This window comes from Cottoperca gobio, chromosome 10, assembly GCF_900634415.1.
Source record: "Cottoperca gobio chromosome 10, fCotGob3.1, whole genome shotgun sequence".
NCBI classification, from domain to species: domain Eukaryota; kingdom Metazoa; phylum Chordata; class Actinopteri; order Perciformes; family Bovichtidae; genus Cottoperca; species Cottoperca gobio.
Window position 1 is genome coordinate 18,652,622 of NC_041364.1, and position 25,746 is coordinate 18,678,367.

The following is a 25,746-nucleotide window of genomic DNA, read 5'->3' on the forward strand; positions in this document are numbered from 1 at the left end:
AAGAAGAAAACTAATAAGATTTCTTAAATAATCAGAAAATACTGTTATAAAAATAAATAAGTTGTATAATATATGTTTGAGTTGATCCTCTCCCTCGTACACTGATGTTGTTTGTATTGCTTTTTATTTTAGGTTTTCTTCTTAATTTACGTTTGATTAAGTTGTTTCATGTAGGCTATAAATATAAGGTGTTAAAATGATAATTTTTCGATATGAACAACTGAAATATATAGTTCTCTGTGTGTAAGATGTGTTGTAAGATTTGAATCAAAAACAAAAAAAACAGGGCCGTGTAAATATCATTTTCATGACTTCATTGAGACAAGTATATTTCACGGTCAGGAGGCACTTATCCGGGCAAATCCACAGCGGCTGCTCATTGGTCCAGAAATATGGAATCAGATGACGTAGTAGTTCCGGGTTTCTAGCGCTTCAGAAAAGGTAACTCTCGGTCATTTCTGGGTAGAGACACAACTGACCCGGTTTTTTTCGCCAGTGAAGGTAAGAATGCCTCAAGCCTGCCAGATAAGCAGGGTATCACTCTCTAGCTGGCCGCTCTAATCTCATTACTGCCATTTATCCGCGTGTAGGTTTATGTTAGGGTTAATTTGTGTGAGCAATGTTGAATTGGTTTTAGCTACATCCTCAGTAGCTAACGTAAATCAATTTGCGAGATGTACTAACAGCGTATAGCGGCTTTTGTCATCATCTCGTCTGACCTCGCGCTCCTCACCCATTGTCAAATAAGGCGCTAAGAAACGTATGAATAAGGAGCTTCTATTCGCCTCACGGGTCATCTTATTTTGAATACAGCCATTTCTGATTAAATTATTATTTCATGGGTGTAATTAAAATATTGCTTTGTATTAATTCAAGACGTTTTTTAACTTGACGTTTGGTAAACAACTCTGCCCACACTGAATTTGGGCATTTCCTTGTATACATCGTAATGTATATGAGTTACATTAGCAATAGCCATCCAAAATGGCTACGTTGTCATGGAAATAACTAATTCCTATGTAATGATTGTATGACTGGAAATGTTGACTCATTGTATAGAGTCCGGTTACACAGGTTGGGTTTAACACACCATTCCATCTTCATCAAGAGAGCCATCAAGAGTGCTCCATGCAAAACAGTGTTTTTGCAAATAAAATCATTTGAATTTAAGTCCCATAGACAAACACAAACTGAAAAAGACGAGTAACTGAATATGTTGCACAGGAGCTGTATTATTTGAGAGGGAGTATATGCTGTTGATTACAGTAGAATGTGTTCCGCTTTACTACGTTGTGTTACTGCTGTGAGATGGAATCCACCACGCCGTAAAGGCTCACGTAAGCGTTCCAGCATTCGAACGTAGCACCACACAATATTTATCTTCTGGAGTGCAGCCCGATTTACTTTTCTTTAGATATACAGACATGTGTCACGTAGATTAGAGCTATGATTCACTAAAACGTGAATCACGCGATGTGTGAGGCATCCATGATACGTGGGGAAGGATTGCATCAGTACATTAGTGTCTTGAAATAAATCAGATTAGAAAATGTAGCTGAGTAGATACATGGTCATGTCTCTGTATAATGTTGTGGAAGTCATATCTTTCACTATCTATTTGGTCCTATTTTATTACACAGTGTGCGGTTTCATTACTTTTTTTGTTCTCAGCTGTTTCAGTGTGTTATTTACTCTGACATTGAAAACTAGTTTCAAGTGCAACATTTAGTTTTAATCAGTTTTATCTCCTTCATGTCTCGGATGTTGAAAACTAGTTAAAAGTGGAATATCTACAGTAGTTGTGTCAGCTTTCGCTCCATCGCCACTGCACTGTGAGGTTATTAGAGAGCTGAGCTTGACCTAAAGTGGCCTTTCACTGGCCACTGCGTGGGGTGAGCTTCAAGAGTATTGTCATTGGTTGTTCGCAGCTCAATGCTCTTCGGCATTACTCGCAGGATTGTGGTCATTGGACAGTGGCCAGTCTCTCTCTACACTGCTGCTTCTCCCTTTCATGACTTCTCCGATAACCTACCCTTTGTTAGTATGAGGCAGACTGTTTGAACACAACTAGGGAGGGAACTTGAATGGTTGACGCACACCCTGCTATGTGGTATTGCATATAATTATTAATATAATTGAGCGTTGGGAGCTGACAGACATGCAGAGGCTGAAGGAGGTGTAGCTCTTATCCAACATCTTCCTGGGTGAGTATAAGAGAAGGTTATTAGGAGATTGATTTTAAATGGCTTTCAGATGGTAGACAAACTTTAGTGAGTAGCTGACTTCTTTAATTCGCAAACTATAGTTCTGTTTTCTCCCCCTTCAGACTTACTTATTTAACCAACTTCCTCTTGCAGACAGCTGTTGTCACATTGCGGATATTTGGGTCGAAAATCATTCCTGACTTGTAAAATGTTATGATAAATGCAGGGTTCGCACCTGTGCTGGAGATCCTTGAAGACACTTGGATTTTAATGTGCGGTTTTCAAGGTTTGATAAGTGCTTAGATTTTGAATGAAATGCTTGAAATTGTAACTATCATTCTTCCGTTGATTGCTGTCACAATTGTTTTTTGTTATTGTATGTATAGTACATTACATGTGGTTAAATGCGATAAAGAAGTAAAATAATCAGTATACAGTATATACTCGGTACTGTATATAAATATGTACTACAGCTCTTAGGTGCTGGAAAAGCTTGAAAAGTGCTTGAATTTGACTTTGGAAAATATGTAGGAACCCTTTTAATGGTAGTTATTTCAGATCTGCTTGATGAATACACTTTTTCTGATGGTATTTTCTGTTGTATTTAAACTTTAGGTGCAAAATTGAGGCGACAGTGGAGCAAATATTTTCATACTACATTTGTGGGATTCTTTAAAATTGCCTACCCGGCAGACGTTTCTCTTTCTGAGGCTTTCCGTCTGACACGCCTTAATCATCTGTGGGACCAGCACACCATTCAAAACTAGCCTGACCACGGCTGCTGCTGCATAGTCCCCTTCCACACGTACTCTCTCAGTGAACAGTATGGGTCTCCAGTCAGACTCTGCCCTCCAAACTATTCTCCTTTTCCCAATCCACCTTCTGGTATGGCTGTACTCCACCCTGTCCTTCCTTCCCTGGTACTACATCACTGGTGCCGGGGAAAGAAAAGCTCGTTCCAACCGGGTAAAGGCCCGTTCCACTTCAGGCCGTGCGGAGGGACCGTACCGCTCTGTGGATCAATTCGATTCCTTGGCCAGGGAGGACTTACCGGGAAAAGACACACTAGACAAGCTGTTTGATCATGCCGTGCAGCGCTTTGGAGAAGCACATTGTCTCGGCACCAGAGACATACTGAATAAAGAGAATGAGATTCAACCCAGCGGTAAAGTTTTTAAAAAGGTAAGGATTCCCATTACTATATTTTATATTTTTAATTTTTATTTATTGGTGAGGGAGGCTCTCTGAGGACTAAGACGTCTAAAATTGCATCTCACTCTTTCCCTTACTAGCTGATCCTTGGGGACTATAGATGGCTCTCCTACAATGAAGTGGACTCTGTAGTCAGTCAGTTTGGCAGTGGACTGGCAGCTCTGGGGCAGCAGCCCAAAAGCAGCATTGCAATCTTTTGTGAAACAAGAGCAGAGTGGATGATCACGGCCCAGGCGTGCTTCAGGCGCAACTTCCCATGTAGGTATAATACAGAATGTACAGTATAGTGCAAGATGTTCTGTCGCAAAGTGTGAATGATACAATCACTGCTGTTTTTTAAAAGGTGTGTCTTGTTTTCACTCACGGAGTCTTCTGTATTCACAACAGTGGTGACATTCTATGCCACACTGGGAGAGGAGGCAATCGCATTTGGACTGAACGAGACTGGAGTTACACATCTAGTCACCAGTGTGGAACTGCTCGAGACCAAACTGAAAGTGAGTAAATCCCTTACAGCACGAGAAGAGAAGCAATGATAGCAGCTCCAATAATCCTCTTCAGATGACACGCACTCATTTCATTAACATCAAAGCTGGTATGAGGAACTCATATTGTCTGCAGCCACATGGATGAACGAATGAACACAGAATCTGTGGATCCTGTATTTAAGGAGAAAACTTTGAAGTCTCTTCCTAGTAGTTTTCTGAATTGATCCTTTACGGCATAGTTTCATTCTGAAGCTGGTGTAGCTTTCTATATAAAGAGGGATCTAATTCTCTATAGAAGCCATTGTTTAAATTAAGTACAACAAAATGTGGATTGTGTCAGGACCGATGAGTGTGAGAAAACAGAACTTAGAGAACATGAACTCGGTGTATAGAGCTGCATTAACCTTTTCACATCCACAGAATCCACATTCAAGGAAATGAATGAAAGAATAAGTGTAGTAAAACAATTTTTATGAATATGATAAGATCTCAAGCCGTCTTCTTAGATTCCTGCTTCCATTATAAAATACTTGTTAGTTCCAGTGGTAGATTTTTTGTATATTTTGTAGGTCAAGTTTCTGCCCATTATAAAGATTACGTCAGCGACTAAGGAGTTTGAAAACATTCCTATTTATAAAAGGGAATCATGTGATTAGGCATCCTGTTGTAATGGCTGCGTCGTCCTCTCTTTCTGTACAGAATGTGCTTTCTCAGATCCCAAAACTGAAGCATGTGATCTACGTGGACCAGAGCAAAGTGAGCCCAGAAGGCTTCCCAGCAGGACTGTCCACCCACAGCATGCAGGCCATACGAGAGCTGGGCGCGCTGCCTGAGAATAGTGCGTGTTTGTCCCAACTCACCTTGCTTGTACTTCTTTGTCAAATTTGAGGTGTGAAAAAGCCTCACGCATACTGTATAACACAATAACGGTTTGTCTGTCTTGCAGTGGGGAGGGAAATTGTGAAGCCCCAGCCCTCTGATCTGGCTGTGGTGATGTACACCAGTGGCTCCACAGGCAGACCCAAAGGAGTCATGATCATCCACAGTAACCTAATTGCAGGAATGACAGGCCAGTGTGAACGCATCCCTGGACTCGGGTGAGTTTCAGCATTAGTGCGCATGTTTCAGGGTTCATATAAAGTCTGTGGAAAATGATTGTATTTTCAACGTTAGGCTTATGCTTGAATTGGAATATATTACTTGAGCAATGCTTGATTTTCAACATGATCTGATGTTTTATCTACACAATCATGTAAACCAAAAATCTTTTGATGCTCTAAAAGAAACGATCTCCTGGCGTCGCAAACCAGAAGCAAAGCGGACGGAGCTAGCCAAGTGTTAAATAATCATTATCAAAACATATAATCAAAGTTAAAATGAACAGCTGGTGAGATAAACAAAGTGGCAATACACATTGATTGCTGTAGGTATAAAGGAATTCTGTATGCTTGTTTTTGAGCAATTGTCTTTATAGTTACAATTTTAAATGTGATGATAATAGAGATAGGGCTGTCCTCGGCTAGAGAAATTCTTAATCGTCTAACGCTCATACGATCTTGTCAAATAATCGGTTTGATTATTTATGCGACAGATCTTTAAAACTCAGTGTCTAACCAAAACCAGCACTTTGAAACCTGGGTTTAGCAGAGATGTGCCCGTCGGTTTGTGCTCGAGTCATTTAGCATAAACAAAGCTTAGAAAAATTACTCGACTAAAGAAATTTTAGTCGACTAATCGACTTAGAGGGGAGCGATTCTGGAAAAGTGCTTGAATGTTACTCTTAAAAGGCTGTAAGAACCCTGTAGTATAATACTGTCTGCACAGCAGGTTTTCCGAATGGCAAATCTCTCCAGTGTTCTTTTGCCCATTCCAACTGAAACAACATCGGCTTAAAAAAAAAGACAAAATACATATATTATGTTCCATATAAATTTGTGCTGAGAGAGGCTTCCAGGAGCAGAGTAACCACCACTCTCCAGCGACCTAGAGATGTACGGAGATGGATGGTACCTTTTGTGAGACAGTGCTATCTATGTTCTAAATCTGTGAACCGAAGAACCCACACTCAAAGAGGCTTCGTGTGATAGTTGGAAAGAGAAAACCTGTTGTAGCTGCTGGCACTAACCTTCCCTTTCTCTCCTTGTGTTGCGGCAGGCCTAATGACACTTACATTGCCTATCTGCCCCTGGCTCATGTTCTGGAAATGACAGCTGAAATCTCCTGTGTCACATACGGCTGTCGGATCGGCTACTCGTCCCCCCAGACACTGTCCGACCAGGTAATACCCAGCACCAACGCCATGTTATGTCGTATTTGTCACGCTATTTGTAAGGGATAATGGACAGCGAGCTGGTCATCATCGCGAAATTAACCCCGACAGGGTGAGCAGGGGTCTTCAATCACCCTGAAGGAGTTTATTTCGCAATAATGACACGCTCACTGTACATCATCCCACGTATTACACAGATACGTACTAAAGAAATCAAATAACTCTCCGTAACTGCGTCCATAGCAAGGGTCTGTTATTTAGTCCTTTCGTCATAGCAGCAGTTTGCTATGAAGAAAGGACAGAGTGTAGAATGGTGTAATTGACCAATCAGAATAAAGTATTTCCTTAGAACATACCAAGGTGTGGTAACTAACACTTGTCTACATGGTTGCCATTAGCTTAATCATTGTTGCTGTCTCATGTAATCTGTGCCTTCTGTTCCCTTTAGTCCACTAAGATAAAGAAAGGAAGTAAAGGAGACAGCTCTGTGCTCCGGCCCACCCTGATGGCGGCTGTGCCAGTAAGAATCTGCTTTATTTATTTCTGCTTTATATCACTCACGGCTCTGTTCTCCCTCTAGTTTTCCACCTCTCTGTTCGCTCAGTTTTTCCACAAATAATATTTATTTTATTTTTTTACCTATTCATCATCAAATGTAAAATGATTCCCCCCCCGTTTTTTTTATTTTTTTTTTTTAAAGGAAATTATGGATCGCATCAACAAGAATGTGATGAGCAAAGTGCAGGAAATGAGTTTCATCCAGAAGACGCTGTTTACACTGGGCTACAAATATAAACTAGAGCAGATCAAGAGGGGCCATGACGCACCACTCTGCAATGCGTAAGAAACCACCATGTCTCCTTTCTAGTGCCCTTTTAGTAATGTGGTTGTTAAACTCCAAACACACAGCACTTTTGTCTTTGCAGACTGTTGTTCCGGAAAGTGAAGAAACTTCTTGGAGGACGGGTGAGGATGATGCTGTCGGGAGGAGCCCCCCTGTCCTCGGCCACGCAGAGATTCATGAATATATGTTTCTGTTGTCCAGTGGGTCAGGGCTATGGCCTCACTGAAACCTGTGGAGCGGGCACCATCACTGAGGGTAAGACGAGGATGAGCAGGAACAGAGTGTGAAGATGAGAATGAATATATAGGTCATTAAAGGTCATTGTGCCTTCTTGTATACAGTTGTGGACATCAGCACCGGTCGCGTTGGAGCTCCTGTAATTTGCTGTGAGATCAGACTCCGGGACTGGGCTGAAGGTATGTGTTGAAGAACCTGTTGGTGCATGCTGTACTTACAGTGCGGACTGAAAAGTGTTTTCCGGGTAATTACATTTTGACATTTTGTCTCAGGTGGCTACACCAGCAAAGACAAGCCAAACCCAAGAGGCGAGATCCTGATTGGCGGCCCCAATGTAACCATGGGTTACTACAGGAATGAAAGCAACGATCAGGACTTTTTTGCGGATGAAAAAGGTCAGAGATGGTTCTGCACCGGCGACATAGGAGAGGTTTACCCAGATGGCTGTCTACAAATAGTGGGTGCGTATATTTGTTCTCTACCTTGTTATACTCGGGCCAAAGGCTGTCAACTGATGACATATGTAACAGGCAACATAATTAATTTCACGCCAATGTGGTTGTATAACTTCTGACAGGCAAACTGTTTGTGCTTAATAAACAGAGCACTGTTGTGAACTGTTTTTGTTTTTCTCATTTAGACCGCAAGAAGGACTTGGTTAAACTGCAGGCCGGGGAGTATGTGTCTCTTGGTAAAGTCGAGTCTGCTCTGAAAACCTGCTCCATCATAGACAACATCTGCGCTTATGCAAACAGGTGAGTAATTTGCCTTTATCTGTTTGGGAAATTTTTACAGGAAATGTGATTTGCATTTCTTCCATATCTATATGTAGGAATACATCAAATGACTACTAAAAGTCACGGTTTATTTATTTTTACACTAACATCCAGATGCCAGGGCGGTGTTGACGGTTCAAAGGGATTCAAATAAAATCAATGAGCAGTTTAGGAATCATGTGAAATCCTTCCTCCTGGGTTTTGCCAAAGTTGAAACTTAATCAGTGTCTCAGGTTGGGTATGAAGTCAAACAATCGCATTTTTCACTTTCACAATACCTTCTACAGATATAAAGAAAGCTCGAGAAGAGGAATTTTGATGGTAACATAGCAAGTGACTTATGGAAAGAAAGCCTGAGACTTATTCAAGTTGTTCACAGGTGACACTTCTCCAAAGACTAACTTCATAAATTATTTTCTGTGTAATAACTGTCAGTCAGCTGAAACTGCTCCTTCACATAGATATAAATAATGTTGGACATGATAATATTTGTTCATTTGTACAAATAGTTGTCTCTCTCCATTCTTGTGTGCAAATCCCCCGAGAAATATCAATATTTGTGATCACACTGTTGGGAGTTAATTTTGTGAATCCATAAACACTATAGAAAGTTGGAGAAAGTTGTTCCAGTCCAAGCCCAATATCAACTACAAAACATGGGATTTTTTCTTTCATACCTAAAAACATACTGTGATATGTAATATATCCTCATCATGCAGTCCTTAGGTTTAGTTAGACATTTATATTTGTGTGTGCCTTGTGTCATTGATCTGGGCAACAAATGTGGTTATCGCAGCATCATAACTTCATCATCACGATATTTAATATTGTATAATCGCACCTGTCCTTACCTGGCCTTCTAGATAAATGTAGTTGTATGTTTCTCAACTTCCCCACTTCAGACAATGACCTTTAAATCACATTCCCACTTCTTTCATTGTTTTAACTTTGGCTATTCCAACATTTCAACTTGTCTTTCTCTTCAGCTGATATTGTCCTATGCTAATACTTCAAATGACGCTTCTCCTCTTGACTTCAGTCGTTTGTTTGTTTTCCTCACGTCCGTTTCTCTTCTCGTGCACTGATTCGTTCATTAAACTGAACATCCAATCAGAGTGGTTTCTTTTGCCAACAGTGTGTCACGAACGGCCTGCAGGTCAACTGACCTCTTTCAGTTCATACTCTTGAACAGTCATTACATTTGTTGAGGACTTCCACTTCAACTGTACCATCTACTCCTCCGCTGACGTTTCAGCTCCTTTCAGTGCTTGAACTGAATCTACAACTACTTTTTGAGCACTTTCAGTTCAACTTACGTCAAGTCAGCGCTTACAATTAAATCAACACTTCATCGTTCATTCTGCGCTGACACTTCTAGCTTCTTTCAGCTCCTCCTTCACTATTACAACTTTCAGTTTTGTATTGCGAATGAAACTTCAACTGTTTATTTCAAACTTCACATTCTCAACAGCATACATTCTTCTCTGTAGCCTTCTTATCCACCTTGTTTCTATTGTTCTTCCTTTCAGTGAGCAGAACTACGTGATCAGCTTTGTGGTTCCTGACCAGAAGAGGATGACAGCACTGGCCAAACAGAGAGGCATAGTGGGGCCATGGGAGGAGATCTGCACTCACCCCGACATGGAAAGAGAGGTTCTGAGGGAGATCAAGGAGGTTGCTGCTAACAGTAAGCGATGACCTGTTTTCATAATATTGTGATTTGTACTAATTATCTGTACTTTTATGCACACTCCTTAGTTCTGTCCTAATCTTTTTATACATATAGTATTATTATTATTATTATTATTATTATTATTCAATGAGTCAATGCTCTTTTCCAATTATATGAACAAATTATAAAATTATATTCATGTACATTCAGATATAAAATAGGGAAAAACTTTCAAAATAAGACATAATTTAAAAAAAATGTAATGTATGTATACATAAGAGACATACTATAAATATCAGATAACCTTAACTCCCATTTCTGTATTTATATCTGCCTGTACATGTTCTGTATCCCATGTACCAATATTATAGTAGTGTAGAATTATTTATTGTACTATACTGTGACACATTTGTGTGAGCATCACTGTACTCTTCCTCTTCACCTTTCATCCATATAGTTAAACTCCAGCGATTTGAGATTCCAGTGAAAGTACACCTGAGTCCAGAGCCGTGGACCCCCGAGACGGGTCTGGTCACAGATGCGTTCAAGCTGAAGAGGAAAGAGCTGAAGAACCACTATCTCCATCACATAGAGAGAATGTATGGTGGCAAATAACTTTGCTCAATTTCACCATTGTCAGAGTCGCCATTGTAACCATAACCACTGTAAATAATGTTCCCGGTACCCAATTTGATTTTTAATGCTGTTTGTGTACTACAGGCGTCAACATAGAAATGTCTTGAGCAGAAAAGCTGAAGCTCTAGATAGTCGTACCTGTTGATCCACGTGTGCTGCTTTTGTTCTTGTGTGTATGAGTTTTGATTGTCAAAAGAAATGCACTCAAGTGGCAACTCATATTCCATGAAACGGGTCTGAGACCATTACAGCACTCAACTGCCATCCACTTAAATCTGCTGCCACTCAGTTTGTAGCAGATTTACCACTGTCCTCCATATGTTGCTGATGCTTTATTACTTCAATTTAAAATATGAGCTGTAATCATCACGGAGGCTTCTTTTGCAAAGTTGGAGTACTTATGTTACTGTGCCTTCAGTCTGCACTACTTGTGTAGTCAAGCAGAAGTGGCATCTAGATTAAAAACAAATAGGTTTATGCTTTTGATACAAAAAATGGCTGAACTGCCATGTTATATTTACTTGAAGAAGAATATCCCCACTCAGAGATACTGACATGGATCATATAGAGTAAAACATACTTGTGATCGTGTCTGCTTATCCACCTCTTTTTTCTGACCAATGTTTTATTTATGCCTTTTATTTGTGTCAGTTTATTTTGAAAGACCTAAATGTATGAACATAAATGACTCAGGAAGATAAGCAAATGTTTTAATATATGGAACTGTCAAATAGTGGGTAACTTGTATAGAAATCCCTTTTGTCAAACTTCTTGTGGGCATATTATTTATTTAAGAGCAGGCATGCTTGGCTACTCACCAACTGCTAACATGCTTATTAGCTAGTCAGGAAGTGTCTGTAATACTGTGTGTATTTTACCTCAGTTAATGTACAATTTGGTATCAAGGTTATCTGAAGTAGAGTCTGGTCATTTTAAAATAGGAGTGTTTTCTATGTATTTTTCAAGTGTTGTGTTGGTGGATCATTAAAACGTTTAAGGACGCAGACATTGACCGTCACTTCACAGTTGGTTGTTTGGTGATCCTACTTGTATTTATTACTCCATCTTTATGATCACATGCCTTGTCCAACATTTTGAGAATAAACACTTTTGCATTATGTGGTGTATGAGTTTTTTATTTTATTACAAAAATGGAAAGAAACAAAGTATCTTCATTATCACTGTTGAGTGTTAAAAGGTGAGAGCGAGCATGAAGAGAACCTCAGCTGTTCCAGTCTTGAAATCGGAAACAGTCACTAGCAATCTTCCAAACAGGCTGATCATTGTTGGGTGTAGCCTGAGCTGTCAAAAGAAAGTTCTGGTTGAAGAAACGTTGCTTGTTCCCCTCAAATTTGACTGTCCCACCAGTCACCACGAGCAGTGTTGTCTGGCCTTGGGTTGCTTGCTCTATGAAGAAAGGGTAGATTGATGCTGGATTAGTGCACCTTCACTCGAAGAACATCACATGTTTAAGTTACTGCCTAGTTATAACGACCATGACATTTTTTAATGCTCTGCTTCACATTTGCACAGTTTTCTTCTGTAGAACATAAGGCAATCACCAATAGCACTTAATTTTGTTTTTGTTTTTGTGAGTTGGCCACTAACCGTGAACTGGCTGACAATCCAGTGTTTGAACCTGGAACTCGCTCGAAGGCAACGTCTCAAAAAACTCGCCCAGAGCATCGTGTCCAGACACTGCATTCCCATTCCACACCAAGGTCGCCTTGTCCAGGTAGAGCCGGGTCAAGTTCTGAGACATAGGAGCCAGTAAATGATTGTTAACAATAACATCAACCAAAAGCAGAAAATAGTGCACCAATTATGGATTTTTAAGGTCAATACAGATATTGATCTATTGAAATATATAATAAGATAATTCATATTCTGATTTCTTTGGATAACGAACCCCTAACTGAGTGGACATTTTACAGTTGAAAAGTAAAGTTGGCACTGCTCTCTGGTGTCCAAACTATGTATTGGAAACACTTTGTTGCCTCAAACATGTCTTTGCCAATATGAGATCGCAATTCCGTATCTGATATATTAGACAATACCGATATCTCTGTGATATACATGCCATGCCGGTCAAGTTAAAGACACATTATTTCAAATAATTACGGTTTACCACTTCAGAGAACAAAACCAGACTCACCCTTCTTTTCTTATCCATGCAGTCGTAATATATGTTGACAAATTCTTCTGAATATCTGCATGACTGGTCGGCATGGGTCCTGAAATCCTAATATGACAAATCAATTATTAAATGCTGATTTCGATTCATCAAAATCAACACGTGAACAAGGGATATATGACTGCTCAATGTTACTTAAAAAACGCACATTAGAAACTGACGTTAGCTACAAGCTAGCAAAACAACGTTCAGCATAAAATGTCGTTTCAAACTTACCAGCGGTGTGTTTGACATAATTGCAGGTATATGGATCAGAACAATACTGAATATATTGTTTTACTATCAGATAGTATAGTGGAAAATATTTCAAGCATCAATGTAGGTGGCTTTTCTTATTCATGTTCATTTAGCTTCCAACGCAGCCATTTTACCGCATGTATTACTTCCTCCGGTCACCAACTATACCTACCAAAGTAAAATGTTTGTATGTTCGTTCAAATGCAATAAGGGCTTCTGATAGCGTTGCTCAGATACTCTGAATAACTTTCCACATATTCTAGTTGTTACATGAATTAAATGGAATAATAACAACAGAAACATGGCCATTCAGTCTCAATATCAGGTGACGCCTGTGATATTATTTTACTTTGAAGAGGAAAACTAAGTGCGGAAGGAGAATTCATAATTTCCTGAGTCATTGTTCCCCTGGTTCAAACAACCTGAAACGAAACAGCTCCTGGGCATCCCCACTTGTCTTTTAAAGTGTATTTAACAATGGAGGGTACGGTATCAAATGTGGAGGTCTGTAATTTTGCTTACACGGGACAGTTTGAGAAATTCAAAGAGGCCATTCTTTCAGATAAAACGCTTGCCTGCAAAACGGACCAGGTAAGAATGAATGTTTTGAAATAATGACAAATACAAAGTGAAGTTTTTCTCGTTTTCACCCATGTCGTCCTGTTATTTCAGGACCGCAGAACCGCCCTGCACTGGGCTTGTTCTGCTGGACACACCAACATTGTGGAGTTTCTGCTCGAGCTGGGAGTTGAAGTGAATGAAGAAGATGATGTAAGCCTACATTTTGTTAAATGTTTTTATGCAGTATTGTTGTCCTGGTGCTGGAGGAGGGATGACAGTTAGTAGTAGATAGGTACACCTTACAATATAGTACTACAGCACGAACCCAACTTGTGGAAAAGAGTATCATTAATACCTTTTTATGAATCTGTCTCGTTCACCCAGGAACTTTGTATATTACAATATCCAAATAAAGAGAGTTTATATTATTATTATTATTATTATTATTATTATTATTATTATTATTATTATTATTATTTATCTTTTTAAATGTTGACTTGCCATTTGTACTGAGATTTAATTTAATTTCAGTGTTATGATGATGTCAAACAAATTGGGGGAAAAAAATATTTAAATCAAAATGCCATGATCTAGAATGTGAACAGACACAATATTGAGTAACTTTGAATTGACTTCATGTGATGTGTTACTTCCCAGGCTTTGTGGACCCCTCTTCACATTGCAGCATCCGCAGGCAGAGAAGACATAGTGAAATCTCTAATATCCAAAGGAGCGCAGCTGAATTCAGTTAATCAAAATGGATGCACCCCTCTGCACTATGCCTCCTCTAAAGACATATATGAGGTAAGGTTGAACTTTGGGTGATAGTTTGATCTACATACGACTACTACTTGCCTGTAAAATTACATTTGTATTGGGTTTCTTTCACGTCAATCAGACAAATCACAAGAAGACATCACCTTAGGCTCTAGAAACTGCATGTGTAAGTGTTTCACGATGCTATATCGGCCAAACAATTAATCCAAAAAATTATCTTTGTAAATAATCGTTGATTGCAGCTTTAATTTTTTATTTTACTTTGCTGTTGCAGGTAGAATTGTTACTTGGATAATACATGTGCTGCAGGATAACATTGCTATCATGGTCTGCAATATTTTGAAATAGGTACCTTTTTTAATTGTTTAGTAGGACAATGCATTTATATTTGAGAACAACAGCACTACCTTAAAATAGTAAGAGTAGCAGCATTAGCAAGTCTTTGTCAAAGTCTTTGATGAAGATATTTGTCCATAACTATGCATTAGTGCGCTATACAATAGAGTAACTGATCACCACACTAACGTTAGAGTATAATTACTTTCTTATTCTGAGGTAAAAGAAGTTAAATAGACCATGAAAGTTAAGATGTTTTTCTTTTCTCAAATGTTTGTATTTGATATATTAGGCATCAGTTGTCAGGGAGTATGTGTTCAGGCATATATGAAGAGCGTCCAGAGAGATTTCTGTTTTCAGTTATTCCAGATGATAATATAATGTGTGACATTGTGACATGATTTTATACCCTTGGACTGGCATTGATATGACCTTTTCCAAAACCAACCACTTTAGCCTTGTATTTATGTTGCTGCTTAACAGTGAATTTCTTTCATGCCGACCACACACAACAAATACAATATTTAGCTAACCTCTGGAACTTGCCTTTTGCTATAAGACTGTTAACGTATGCTCTTCCTGTTGGCTTGTAGATCTGGGGCAGGATTCATAAAGATACAAAGAGAAATCTTAGAATTATGATGTTTTCTAAGAATTTCCCCTTATAGTTAAGACTAGATCCTGATAAAGCTGAAAGCTATTCACAAAGTATCTTAGCCCTTAAGAGAGCTCTGTTTGATAGTAGGGAGGAGGACTTTTAAGAGGTTTAAGGAGATACTGTATGGAGGAGAAATGTTCTCCAACTGCTGAATGGCAGTGAGTTAATGAAACGCTCCAGATGAGATTGTGGTCGATCTCTTTAGAGACACACTCGCATCTCCCACTCAACGCTGTAACGCCGCAAATTAAATTGATCACAACAGTAAGATATTTGGCAAGTGGAAAAATGTAACAGTGTTTGCTGGTTTCTAGATTTACATGCAAGCTATTTATACAGACTGGATGAAAGCTGAGCCATTTCCCTCGTTACTATCAAATATGTTATGTACTAAAATGACCAGCAGGTCTGCGTTTTCAAACATTTTCAAATCCTTGAAAACACTTTAACAGGAAATGTTCAATCTAATGCAATTGAACGCAAGAGCTCTGCCAAAACATTCTAATGTACCTTGACAAAGTTTATAATGTTCAGTTTTTGTTGACATTGTCGGGAGTGTGTACATTTAATTATGTTTATTATTCAAGTTGTAGTTTGCAGCACCCTACTACATCATATTGAGAGATGTTTCTAATTAGTTGTCCGTCCTATTTATATACATGAGGGGGGGCAGAATATTAGAAAAACCTCTCAATATATTGCAGTCCAGTACAACACCACCACTAACTATGACCTCAATGCTAAACGTATAACTGAATTATCACCTCTATGACAAAATGCAGAACGTCACATAAACACTAGACACCTAAAATGCAAATGTATTTATTGGGGGAAATGAGAATTTTGGATTTCCCATATGGCCTGTGGCATGCCTTTCTGAAATCTACAGAACAGGATCTGAAAATGTGTATTTCACATAAATGTGAAGTCACTGAATTTAATAATAGGATACTTTTCAATGACTTGTGACTAACACAGCTTTCCCTCTTTATAGATTGCCCTGCTGTTGTTGGAAAACGGAGCAGACCCCAATGTCAGCGACAAGTATGAGTCCACTCCCCTTCACAGAGCGTCTGCCAAGGGCAACCACCGCCTCATCCAGCTGCTTCTCAAACACAGTGCCTCAACCAACATCCAGGACTCACAGGGCAACACACCACTGTATGTGCAAATACGTATTTGTCTTATACGACTTTGTGGCTGCTCGCATTACAACATACAGTGGAAGCGTACTGCAGGCTGAAATGTAAAAACACAAACGAGTCAGTTCACCTTTACTTAAAACATGTTTTCTTACTTATCTCCAATCATCCAGATAGATTTTAATTGCTTAAATTTGAGGTATCAGTCTCATAGATTTGTACCTCTGCCCTACTATAACAGAGGTGAATACAATGTAGTATGTGGTACTTACAACATTTAACATTTTCAAAAACGAAATGTATATTTGTATTTACAATACTGCATGCATTTTATATTTCTTTTTTTAACCAGCCACCTGGCGTGTGATGAGGAGCGCGTGGAAGCAGCCAAGGTGCTGGTGGAACATGGGGCCAGCATCTACATTGAGAACAAGGAGGAGAAGACCCCCCTCCAGTTAGCCAAGGGCGGTCTGGGCAGCGTACTTCGTAAGATAGTTGAGGGATGATTCATTTACTGACCCACAGGTCATGCTCCAGCTTCAATCCCCACCATCCCAAGTTGCATAATGAGAATTCTCCTCCCGGTCAGTCCTCCCCGAGCGGCCTGGTGTGACACAGTCAGATGTGTAACAGGTGGAAGATGAGATGGTGTCAGGGGGAAAAGTTGGACTGCAGTGCATCGTTATCAGCTCATCAGATGGGGGCAGTGAAACTGCTCAGACTTTAGATGTCTGATCAAAAACACTCTCTCATGCACTTCCCAATACGGCAGCCTATTTTCTTATGATCTATTTCTTTTTACGGTTGAATTGTTGTTGACATTTACCAAATAAAATCTATATCAATAAAGGCATAATAAAGTCTTCAGCCTGTTATTGTTAGGATGTATTTATCTGCTGTACATGCAACCATTGGATCCAGCAAATCATTAATTTCAAGTCGTGTTTCTGGCCAACTCCTGAGGAAAATATCTGTCTCTTTAGCTGCTGAATGCTCCACCTAGTCTCTTACTGTGTCTGTCTGCTGCCTGGTGCTGAGCAGTTTGTGTACAGTGGGTCTTTAGAGCTTTTATTGATGAAAACAGCTGCCTTGTACGGCTAAAAACAATGTGAGGGTAAACCAAAACCGAGGAGAGCTGCAGATAAGGGTGATAATTCTCACACGAGGGGCCCCTTCTACTCACATTGATATCATTTCATACATTGTTATTCTAAAAAATCAGCTATACCCACTTTAATCTTTAGTAGTCTCTGTTACATAGACGGTAACCTAGTTTGATACAATGGTAAACAAGGTGAGTCCTGTTTCAAATCACTTAAAGTCTTAGATTAGATAATTTGTTATCTACTTCTTACATGTAAATATATACATCATCATGTCATCCACACACTGACCTTTTCTTGTGTATATTACTAGAAATCCATGCTCTTGCATTACTCCTGTCCACAATTACTTACAGGAAGCAGCACCCATGCTTCTGACTGAACCAAAATGATAATAGCACATTATTTCCTTTTTTGTTTTTGGTAATTATTGATGATGATTTGTAAGATGTTGGTAACTTTTAAAGCATGTCTCAGAGTGCTGTAGACCTTCTTTAGCCTATAATTTAAATAATGTGCCTTTTATTAAACAAATGTTCATTTTAAAACATGCTAACACTATAAGCAGTGGTAAAACTATTACTCTCATTTACTTAATTAAAAGTACAAATCCCACAATGTAAAGATACTTGCATGTAAAAAAGTCCTTAGGTAAAAGTACTTAACCCTTGTATTATGTTGAACAAAAAATACGTTAATCACCCTTACTGTGTAAATACACTCAAAACAGTCAAATAACCAGGTAAAACCAATAAGAACTTCAATTTCATATGAACATGTAGAAAAGAGACATAAAATAAAAAATGTTTTCAACATCCAACACTATATTTAACAATTCTTTACATAACATTTTTCCCTCCTTACACTTTTTTTTTTTTTTTTATCATTTAACTTTTTTCTCAAAATATTCTCCTCACATTGTCACTGCTCTCCACGTGATGGGCAGAATGTGACTCTGTGCTTTCTGCAGATGTAATTCTTGCATTTCACACAAGAGGTTCTTGTTTTACTGAATGGAACAAGGCGCTCGTCTACAGTAACATATTAACAAGGATTGTACAACAAATGAATAATTTCGACCCATATATCCCATACTTCTCTGATCGCAGCTAGTTTGTCTCTTTCACGTCGACCAGCTCTGGTGTCACGGTTGTCAAATCGGATCACACGAGTTATCAGGTGAAATGCCTCCAGAGATATTGTTGCTCGAAAGATTGGCCTTCCATTCTCTTCATCCCATAGACTGGAAGTTGCTGCTCCCCTTGACATGCACACTCCGGCTAATACCAGGATTCCAAAGTATACATGCAAGCCAATCTGATCCAGTGGCTTCCATGTCTCTTGAAATACACGCCTCCCCTCCAAGCTGGTCATGTCCAGTAGGATCCTCTCTATTGGTGGGGATATGAAGAGCTGAAATGCTGATTGAATAGCAACTCCTGTGGCAGCAAATCTTGTAGGGTTTGCAGTCATTTTGATGACATTGGAAGATGACAGTCTGCCTCGGCTTTGGTGTGGTGATGTTGACCATTTTATGTTACCATCTTTAGAAGCACATGTCACTTCTGTCGAGGATTGCTGCATTCCTTGGTTTTCATCTGATGGAGAGACTATGGCAGGATCGTCCTCTGAATCATCTTCATTTTAGGAAAATTCATAATCCGGATCGTCAATAGTATTGTGCTCGGTCTCTGAAGGATCCTCTGTCTCTGAAACCTCTTCCTCTACATCACTATCACAGTCCAGAATCTGTGATAAAGCTTCTTCAGTTGTAAATCTTTTGGAGCTCATTTTGTATTGTGTGTCTCAGAGAGATGACATTACAACACTGACAAGGACAAGCGTGAGAAAGCTAACTCCTCCTAATTCACACACACACACACACACACACACACACACACACACACACACACACACACACACACACACACACACACACACACACACACCTGGTTCTAAATGGGTGTTCACAGCCAGTCAATAAACAAATGCAATCAAAATAAAGTGCATCAAAGAGACATGTTTTCTTTTGGTCTGAACAGCTACCTACACACATCAAATGACCCGCAACATCATCTTTGTATACAAACTCTGCACAGACATTCCACTACACATCTAAGTGTTCAGATATTACACCCCAGTTCATGACCATAAATGAGTTAAAGTCACAACATTTCAGGAAGAAAATTACAAGTTAACCAGTACTTTGGTCAACTCAAAAACTGAAATGGGTCAAATTGACCCTTAACATAATACAAGGGTTAAGTATTATCAGCACAATTGCATCTAATTATAAAATTAAAAGTTACCACCATGCAAGAAAAATAGTGTCTACCGGAATTATATTATTGTATACTATTGGCTTATTACACACACGTTAACATTTGTTGTGTTTTATTATTTAGGTGGAAGTGATTTAAGCCATTTTATTTTATATTTGTTGATTGTATTACTGCATAACATAGCCTCATAATAACAGTTTATTATAGGTTTCTTTCATTCTTTATCTCCAATATATATTATATCCAATTTAGCGATCAGATACATGTGTAGTTTAATAAATAGTACAACATTTCTCCAGGCAGCTACCCGTAGTTGATCGAGTAGTAGTGTAAAGTGTTTTTAAAAAAGTGCGTGTTTGAGTAAATAGTTTATTTGCACTGACAACAGATGTGAACATATTGTGTAACGCATACATATCCTGCAACAGGCTGTGCTAATGATAAATAATACAATAAAAAGAAAGTGTTTCTTGTTAACGTTCGTTGGGAAGCCCCCATTTAATAAATGATACCCCGTAATTCCTAACTTTCTAGACGTCAGAATGTGGTCAGCTGGTGTGCGTAGGACGAGGTGCGCGTTCGTTGCTTTCACTTCCTGGTAGCGAGGTCACATCAAATAAACTTCTCTTTAATCATTGCATTCTCCTGTAGGCGGTGTTCACACCAAAGACTGACTGAAATTAGAGACAAGGACTGACTGTAAAGTGATAAGGTAATTATTTAAGTTTTGCAGTGATAGTTTATCAAGTAACTTTTTGACCTCACGTTATGTAGATGAGTCGAGCAAACGTAGCTAGCTAACGTTTGTAGCTAGCAGTAGGTTAGATTATATCTTCCCGTTTATTAACCAAACGTTACAGCTCGAGGGCACTGGCCAAAGTCCGAACTGACTTCTTCTACACCTTAACTTACTTTTAGCGCATTATATTGCTTTATTTGTCTAACCCCTTAGCTAATGCAGCGTGTGTCTAGTTGATGTCAGCTGTCAGATGCAAGCAGGAGTTAGCTTTTTTCAGTGTTTACCTAGCATAAACTATGCGGCTGTTGTGTTGCTGTTGTGCTATTGTACGTAAAGCTGCGAGACCTTTCTGGAGTGTTCGGGGCCAGTCATTATGGTCTAACTATTAATATAAGTCAAGATAGTACGTGGTTATTTGCGAATTCAGATCTAGCTAGTATCTTCACGAATACATCAGGTGTTGCTTTCTGTGTTTTCTTTCTTGAAAGAAAGCGGACACGTTACAAAGTTCAAAGATCAGAAGCTGCTCTCCTCAATATGGTACAATCTTAAAGATAGCAGTAGATCAATAGTGGCTTATTCAATACTGATATAGGCCTACTGTGGTTACAAGGTAAATCCTATATCAAGATCTGATATTGCTTTCTGTAGTGGGATTTAAGCTTCCAATACATAGCTGCTTGTAAGACAAATACATATTTTGCACAACATAAGGTTATTTTCTGTACCTATGCCCGCCTTCAGTCTGCATCGATTCAGTACAATATACAGTTGAGAATGTGACATGTTACTATGAAAAAAAAAAGAAGAACATCTTTAGTCTATGTGACAGAAATGCAATGGTGATAAAATGAGTTCCACCCTCTGTAGAAATATGTATAAATTCAGGTGTGGTATCATGCTTCCCATGATGTGTTACGACATAATGTCTCTTGTGACTAATGCACACCATGTACCTTCTGCTTACTAAAATATGCTTCCACGCCTCTTTTCAGTTTTATGTCCAACATATTTTATTAGACCTATTTGATTATCAGGGTATACCTGACTCTTCTATACCATCTTAAGAAGGAGTTGTTATTGTGGTCCTTTGGCATGGTGTGTGTTGATGGCTGCAAAGGGATACAACCTTTTCAAGACGAGTGTATAGCCAATCCTGAGTCTCTGGTGTAATTCAGTATGAAAAAAAGCATAAAAATCTTGGTCGACTAAGTGGGGGCAGCCCTAATTCAACCACTGAATTGTTTGAGTTTTGTCTACTTTTCGACCCTGTGAAATACATTTATAAGTATATTGAAGGCTGTTATCTGCTTTTACTTTTTCCTATGTTAACGCTCATAAGTGTTGCAAGAAAGGATTTCTCTGATATTATTTGACCCTCTTTTGGACCTTTGCTTAACTTCCAAACATACTCCTAATACCATATATTTTTATTTTCTGTTTTATCTGTAGACATTTTGTCCACCAAGTTGCAGCAGATTCCTGCCTGGTTCCATCATGTGTGATCTCAGACCAGCCAGCAATTTGGAGTCGGATCACATGGCTGATTTTTCCCTGATGAACAGTCGCCTGGACTCATTCCGTGGCTCCGACTGGTCCAAGCATGTATCGGCAGAAAGATTGGCCCGGGCTGGCTTCTACTTCACTGGCCATGCCGATCGTGTCCGCTGTTTCAGCTGCCAGAAGACTGTGGAAAACTGGTGCACGGGAGACACACCTGTCGAGAGGCATAAAGAGGTAATCAGTAAAGAAAAACAAACATCCTGTTTTCATCCTGTTCTAAGTAGCTAAATCATACATTCCACATTATTACAGGTTTCCCCATCATGCAGGTTTCTCAGCTGCACTCACCGCACCAATTTTAACCTGAGTTGTGATACCAGGCTGACTAACGGTTCCACCTACAATGAAGAAGCAGAAGACATGGAATACCGTTTGAGAACAGGAGAGGTGGTTGATGAGTCCACCTACCCAATGGCCCCTCACATGAGGAGTGAGGAGGCCAGGCTTCAGACCCTCTCTTCCTGGCCCTCTACTGCTCCAGTGAGACCCCGAGATCTGGCCCAAGCCGGACTCTACTACTTAGGGGAGGGCGATCGGGTGCAATGTTTCTGCTGTGGGGGCATGCTGGGTGGCTGGGAAGCAGGGGACACCGCCTGGAGAGAACATGCCAAACATTTCCCCTATTGCTTCTTTATCCTCGGCCACGATGTGGGCAACATCCCATTCCTAGGTGGTGCAGAGGAGGAGTGCGGCAGTAGACCACACGCAAACACTCATGTCTCTATGGGGAGTTTGGAGGACAGGCTTGGTAGTTTTGCAGGAGTCCAGCACCCTATTGACCATGAGAGGCTTGCCAGAGCTGGCTTCTACAGCGCAGGTAGAGCACAGATGCCTGACCAGTGATTAAGTCTAGGTATTTTATCATAGCTATGAGTGCAAGCAGGAATACATTGTGTGTGTCCTCGCAGGTACAGGAGACAAGGTGTTGTGTTTCCGCTGTGGTGGAGGTGTGAAAAGCTGGCAGCCTGAGGAAGACCCTTGGGAAGAACATGCCAAACACTACCCAGGGTAAGAACAACCATGATGGATGGTCCCCCTTCTTAACACACACAAACACAAACACGCACATTTGCACATTTTGTTTTTCTTTTTTTAGTGGCATTTGATTTTGTTTTAATACAATAGTTTTTTGTTTTTAAATCAGATGCAGCTTCCTGTTAGCAGAAAAGGGACCAGAATATGTCAACAGCATCCAGCTACAAGACCCTCGACGAAATAGAGCCGTACGTGTTAAGTGGTTTTACATTCACTTAAGTGACCGGGTTGTGGTTGACTTTGCAAAGTAATTTATTTTGTAAACCTTGTGTAAACAAGAAACTGGATTTCCTTAATCAGGATAAGGGCTTCGAGAAACTTTGTGAAAAACCTGATTTTCTGGCCGATGATGTGCTTAAACAGTTTCTACCCATGCGTTTGGCACATGTGCATGATAAAAACCCTGGACAGCTAAAACAAGGCTGTAACAGCAGTGTGTTAGGATTAAAGGAGATATTCCTGCTCATAGTGGCGCTACCTTGTGTCCAAAAAATATTTAAATCCAAAATATGGCTAAAACTGAAATAAATAAAAGAATACAACTCTTTCCTAAAGCAATGCTCACATGCTCGTCTGTACTGTAAAGCATTATTGGAAAGTTTGTTTGGTGTTTAAATGAATGAAGTTCAACTTACACTAATGTGAGACTTCATCAATGTTACTATCCCTCTGCCATTGAAGCATAGAGGAGAGTGTGTTGTACTAAAAAAAGAGACGAGTTGGCTTCAGTTTAATTTTTGAATGCAGTTTTACACCGAGGACAGATTTGTTACCATATCTCTTACATTTAAATTGTTGTAAGAGTAGATCAGAGGAGGAATAGTTACAGCAACAAATAACACCATGTACATCTGTACATCATGTAAATGCTGTTTTAAGACACACATGGAAAAAGTGAACCTAGCCTATAAGTGCAGTGATGCACACAGTGCTGTGGCAAATATGGGAATTTAGTTTTGGGTTAAATGCATTTAAAAAAAAATACATGCTTACGATATTTAAATAATACTGTAATGTTTATTGTTCTCTGGACAAATGCATACATTATTTGACTATGTGGAAACATTAATGATCAAAGATGTTTGTACCTGTAGTGATGTCACTCAGGCTTTTGTTTGACTTGCTTTATTATAAAAAATAACTTTGACTGTTTGTTTCCAGACTTCAAGTCAACAGAATGGATTTTCAGGACATGGGAATGGTAAACATCTTTTTTGAGGCTTTAAGAATAATTTAAAACATCTCCTGACGCAACTAATTAAAAATAACGTCACTGAATGAAGCGAGTAGTTGTGCACACTGATGTTTCCTCTTTGCTTTCAGATGTACTGCAGTCTGCGATGGCTCAGAGGGCCATAGGGATGGGTTTGGAGCCCAGCGTTGTGGAAAAGACCATCTTGGAAAAAATCAGAAGTACAGGTTCCGGCTACTCCACCTCGGAAGCACTTATGGAGGATTGTCTTAACACACCCATGAGTGATTCTGCCATGTCACAGGATCAAGGTAATGTACCCCATGTATTCTGAACCAGGTTCATGGTATAAACAAATACTGTTGTTGATTACCCAAAACAAAGTCTGCAGCAGTGATTTTAAAATATGAGCAAACACATTTTGACCCCCTGTCCCTCTTTCTTCCAGATGAGGACCCACTGGAGAAACTACGGAAGCTGCAGAGGGAGAAACAGTGCAAAATATGTATGGACAGAGATATTTGTATTGTCTTCATTCCATGTGGTCATCTGGTCACTTGTAGAGAGTGTTCAAAAACACTCATCAAGTGTCCAATCTGCTGTGGAGCCATAATGCAGAAGATCAAGACATACATCGCCTAAGGGAATCACGGACTCTTGCCAAATGTTAATGCTGCTTTCGCACTATCTTTATAATATTGTATTTTAATATTAAATGTAGATCGGAAGTAATATATATAAGGACCATGTTGTTTGTATGATTGTAAGGAGGAAAGAATAATTAAATGTTGCAATAGTTTGACAATCAGTGAATAAATAGCTGTTAATATTGAGATGGGATGATATTATAGATAGCTGATGTTGATTTTATAGGCCTTTTTAATAGTAGAGTGCTAACATTTGTAAATACAAACTAAAGGATAATTCTTAACATTTTGCAACACATTTTTTTCTTGCCAGCCAGAGGTGCCTTTCTCTTGCTTTATGTACTTGTGTATTTTTTTGTGGTTTAATTTTGGACAGCGCAATTGAACAGGAGATGGGAAGTCTGTGTTATACACTTATGTCACAATCATCTATTTTGTCTGTCATACTTTTGGACTCAATTTTCTCAATGTGTGCTGCTTTGTGTTGAAATCTATAAAGGTAGATCAGTAAATCCACTTCACTTTATAACTGACAGAATCGACTCTAATTTAAGGCTGCAGTTGATCAGTGTGGTTTGAAATGACATTACCATTCCATCATGCAATCTGTCGTGTCAAGATTGAATAAATTTTAATGTTTGGACTTGGAAAAATGTCTTTCTCTGATTACTATTACACTTAACATTGTCTAACTACAACTGGTTGTGAAGAGGTCACCAAATTAACCTTCTCACCCACAATAGGGTTTGTATAACTTTGTAAAACCACCCTATCTCACACATGGAGTTTCAATTAGCTAATTTTAGTGATGGGTTATATCTCAAATACTGAACCGTGGTATAATGACCTGTATAGAAATGATATGTTCCTTCTTTGTTCAGTGTTAATGGAGTGAGAAAGATTTAAGTCAGCATTTTAACGGACTACTTTTTGGCTTAATTG

The 25,746-nt window shown here is 39.2% G+C and overlaps 4 protein-coding genes across 5 annotated transcripts; 3 read left to right on the forward strand and 1 right to left on the reverse strand.

Annotated features, from left to right (window-relative positions):
- Positions 1–369: 369 nt before the first annotated feature.
- On the forward strand, positions 370–11,456 carry acsl4a (acyl-CoA synthetase long chain family member 4a). Of its 2 annotated transcripts, none has more exons than XM_029440956.1 (15): positions 370–501; positions 2,820–3,386; positions 3,497–3,674; positions 3,804–3,913; positions 4,604–4,742; positions 4,851–5,001; positions 6,059–6,182; positions 6,622–6,693; positions 6,874–7,013; positions 7,100–7,272; positions 7,359–7,433; positions 7,527–7,715; positions 7,895–8,009; positions 9,560–9,717; positions 10,160–11,456. In XM_029440956.1, exons 2-15 carry the CDS (start codon positions 3,030–3,032, stop codon positions 10,315–10,317), a joined length of 2,139 nt encoding a protein of 712 aa, XP_029296816.1. In that variant the 5' UTR covers positions 370–501; positions 2,820–3,029; the 3' UTR covers positions 10,318–11,456. The 2 variants fall into 2 exon arrangements, with proteins under 2 accessions (XP_029296816.1, XP_029296817.1); XM_029440957.1 differs by lacking the exon at positions 370–501 and adding an exon at positions 1,661–2,204.
- On the reverse strand, positions 11,457–12,986 carry nxt2 (nuclear transport factor 2-like export factor 2). The gene is made up of 4 exons (XM_029440959.1): positions 12,749–12,986; positions 12,494–12,580; positions 11,947–12,091; positions 11,457–11,745 (listed from the first exon to the last, which is right to left on the reverse strand). The coding sequence occupies exons 1-4, from the start codon at positions 12,764–12,766 to the stop codon at positions 11,561–11,563; spliced, it is 435 nt and encodes a 144-aa protein (XP_029296819.1). The 5' UTR covers positions 12,767–12,986; the 3' UTR covers positions 11,457–11,560.
- A 164-nt stretch (positions 12,987–13,150) lies between these two features.
- Positions 13,151–17,105, forward strand: psmd10 (proteasome 26S subunit, non-ATPase 10). The gene is made up of 5 exons (XM_029440958.1): positions 13,151–13,360; positions 13,442–13,540; positions 13,988–14,134; positions 16,096–16,262; positions 16,596–17,105. The coding sequence occupies exons 1-5, from the start codon at positions 13,247–13,249 to the stop codon at positions 16,747–16,749; spliced, it is 681 nt and encodes a 226-aa protein (XP_029296818.1). The 5' UTR covers positions 13,151–13,246; the 3' UTR covers positions 16,750–17,105.
- Positions 17,106–20,159: 3,054 nt separating this feature from the next.
- On the forward strand, positions 20,160–25,457 carry xiap (X-linked inhibitor of apoptosis). Its single transcript, XM_029440960.1, has 8 exons — positions 20,160–20,340; positions 21,820–22,104; positions 22,183–22,747; positions 22,839–22,938; positions 23,075–23,153; positions 24,127–24,166; positions 24,289–24,468; positions 24,606–25,457. The coding sequence occupies exons 2-8, from the start codon at positions 21,865–21,867 to the stop codon at positions 24,797–24,799; spliced, it is 1,398 nt and encodes a 465-aa protein (XP_029296820.1). The 5' UTR covers positions 20,160–20,340; positions 21,820–21,864; the 3' UTR covers positions 24,800–25,457.
- Positions 25,458–25,746: the final 289 nt, after the last annotated feature.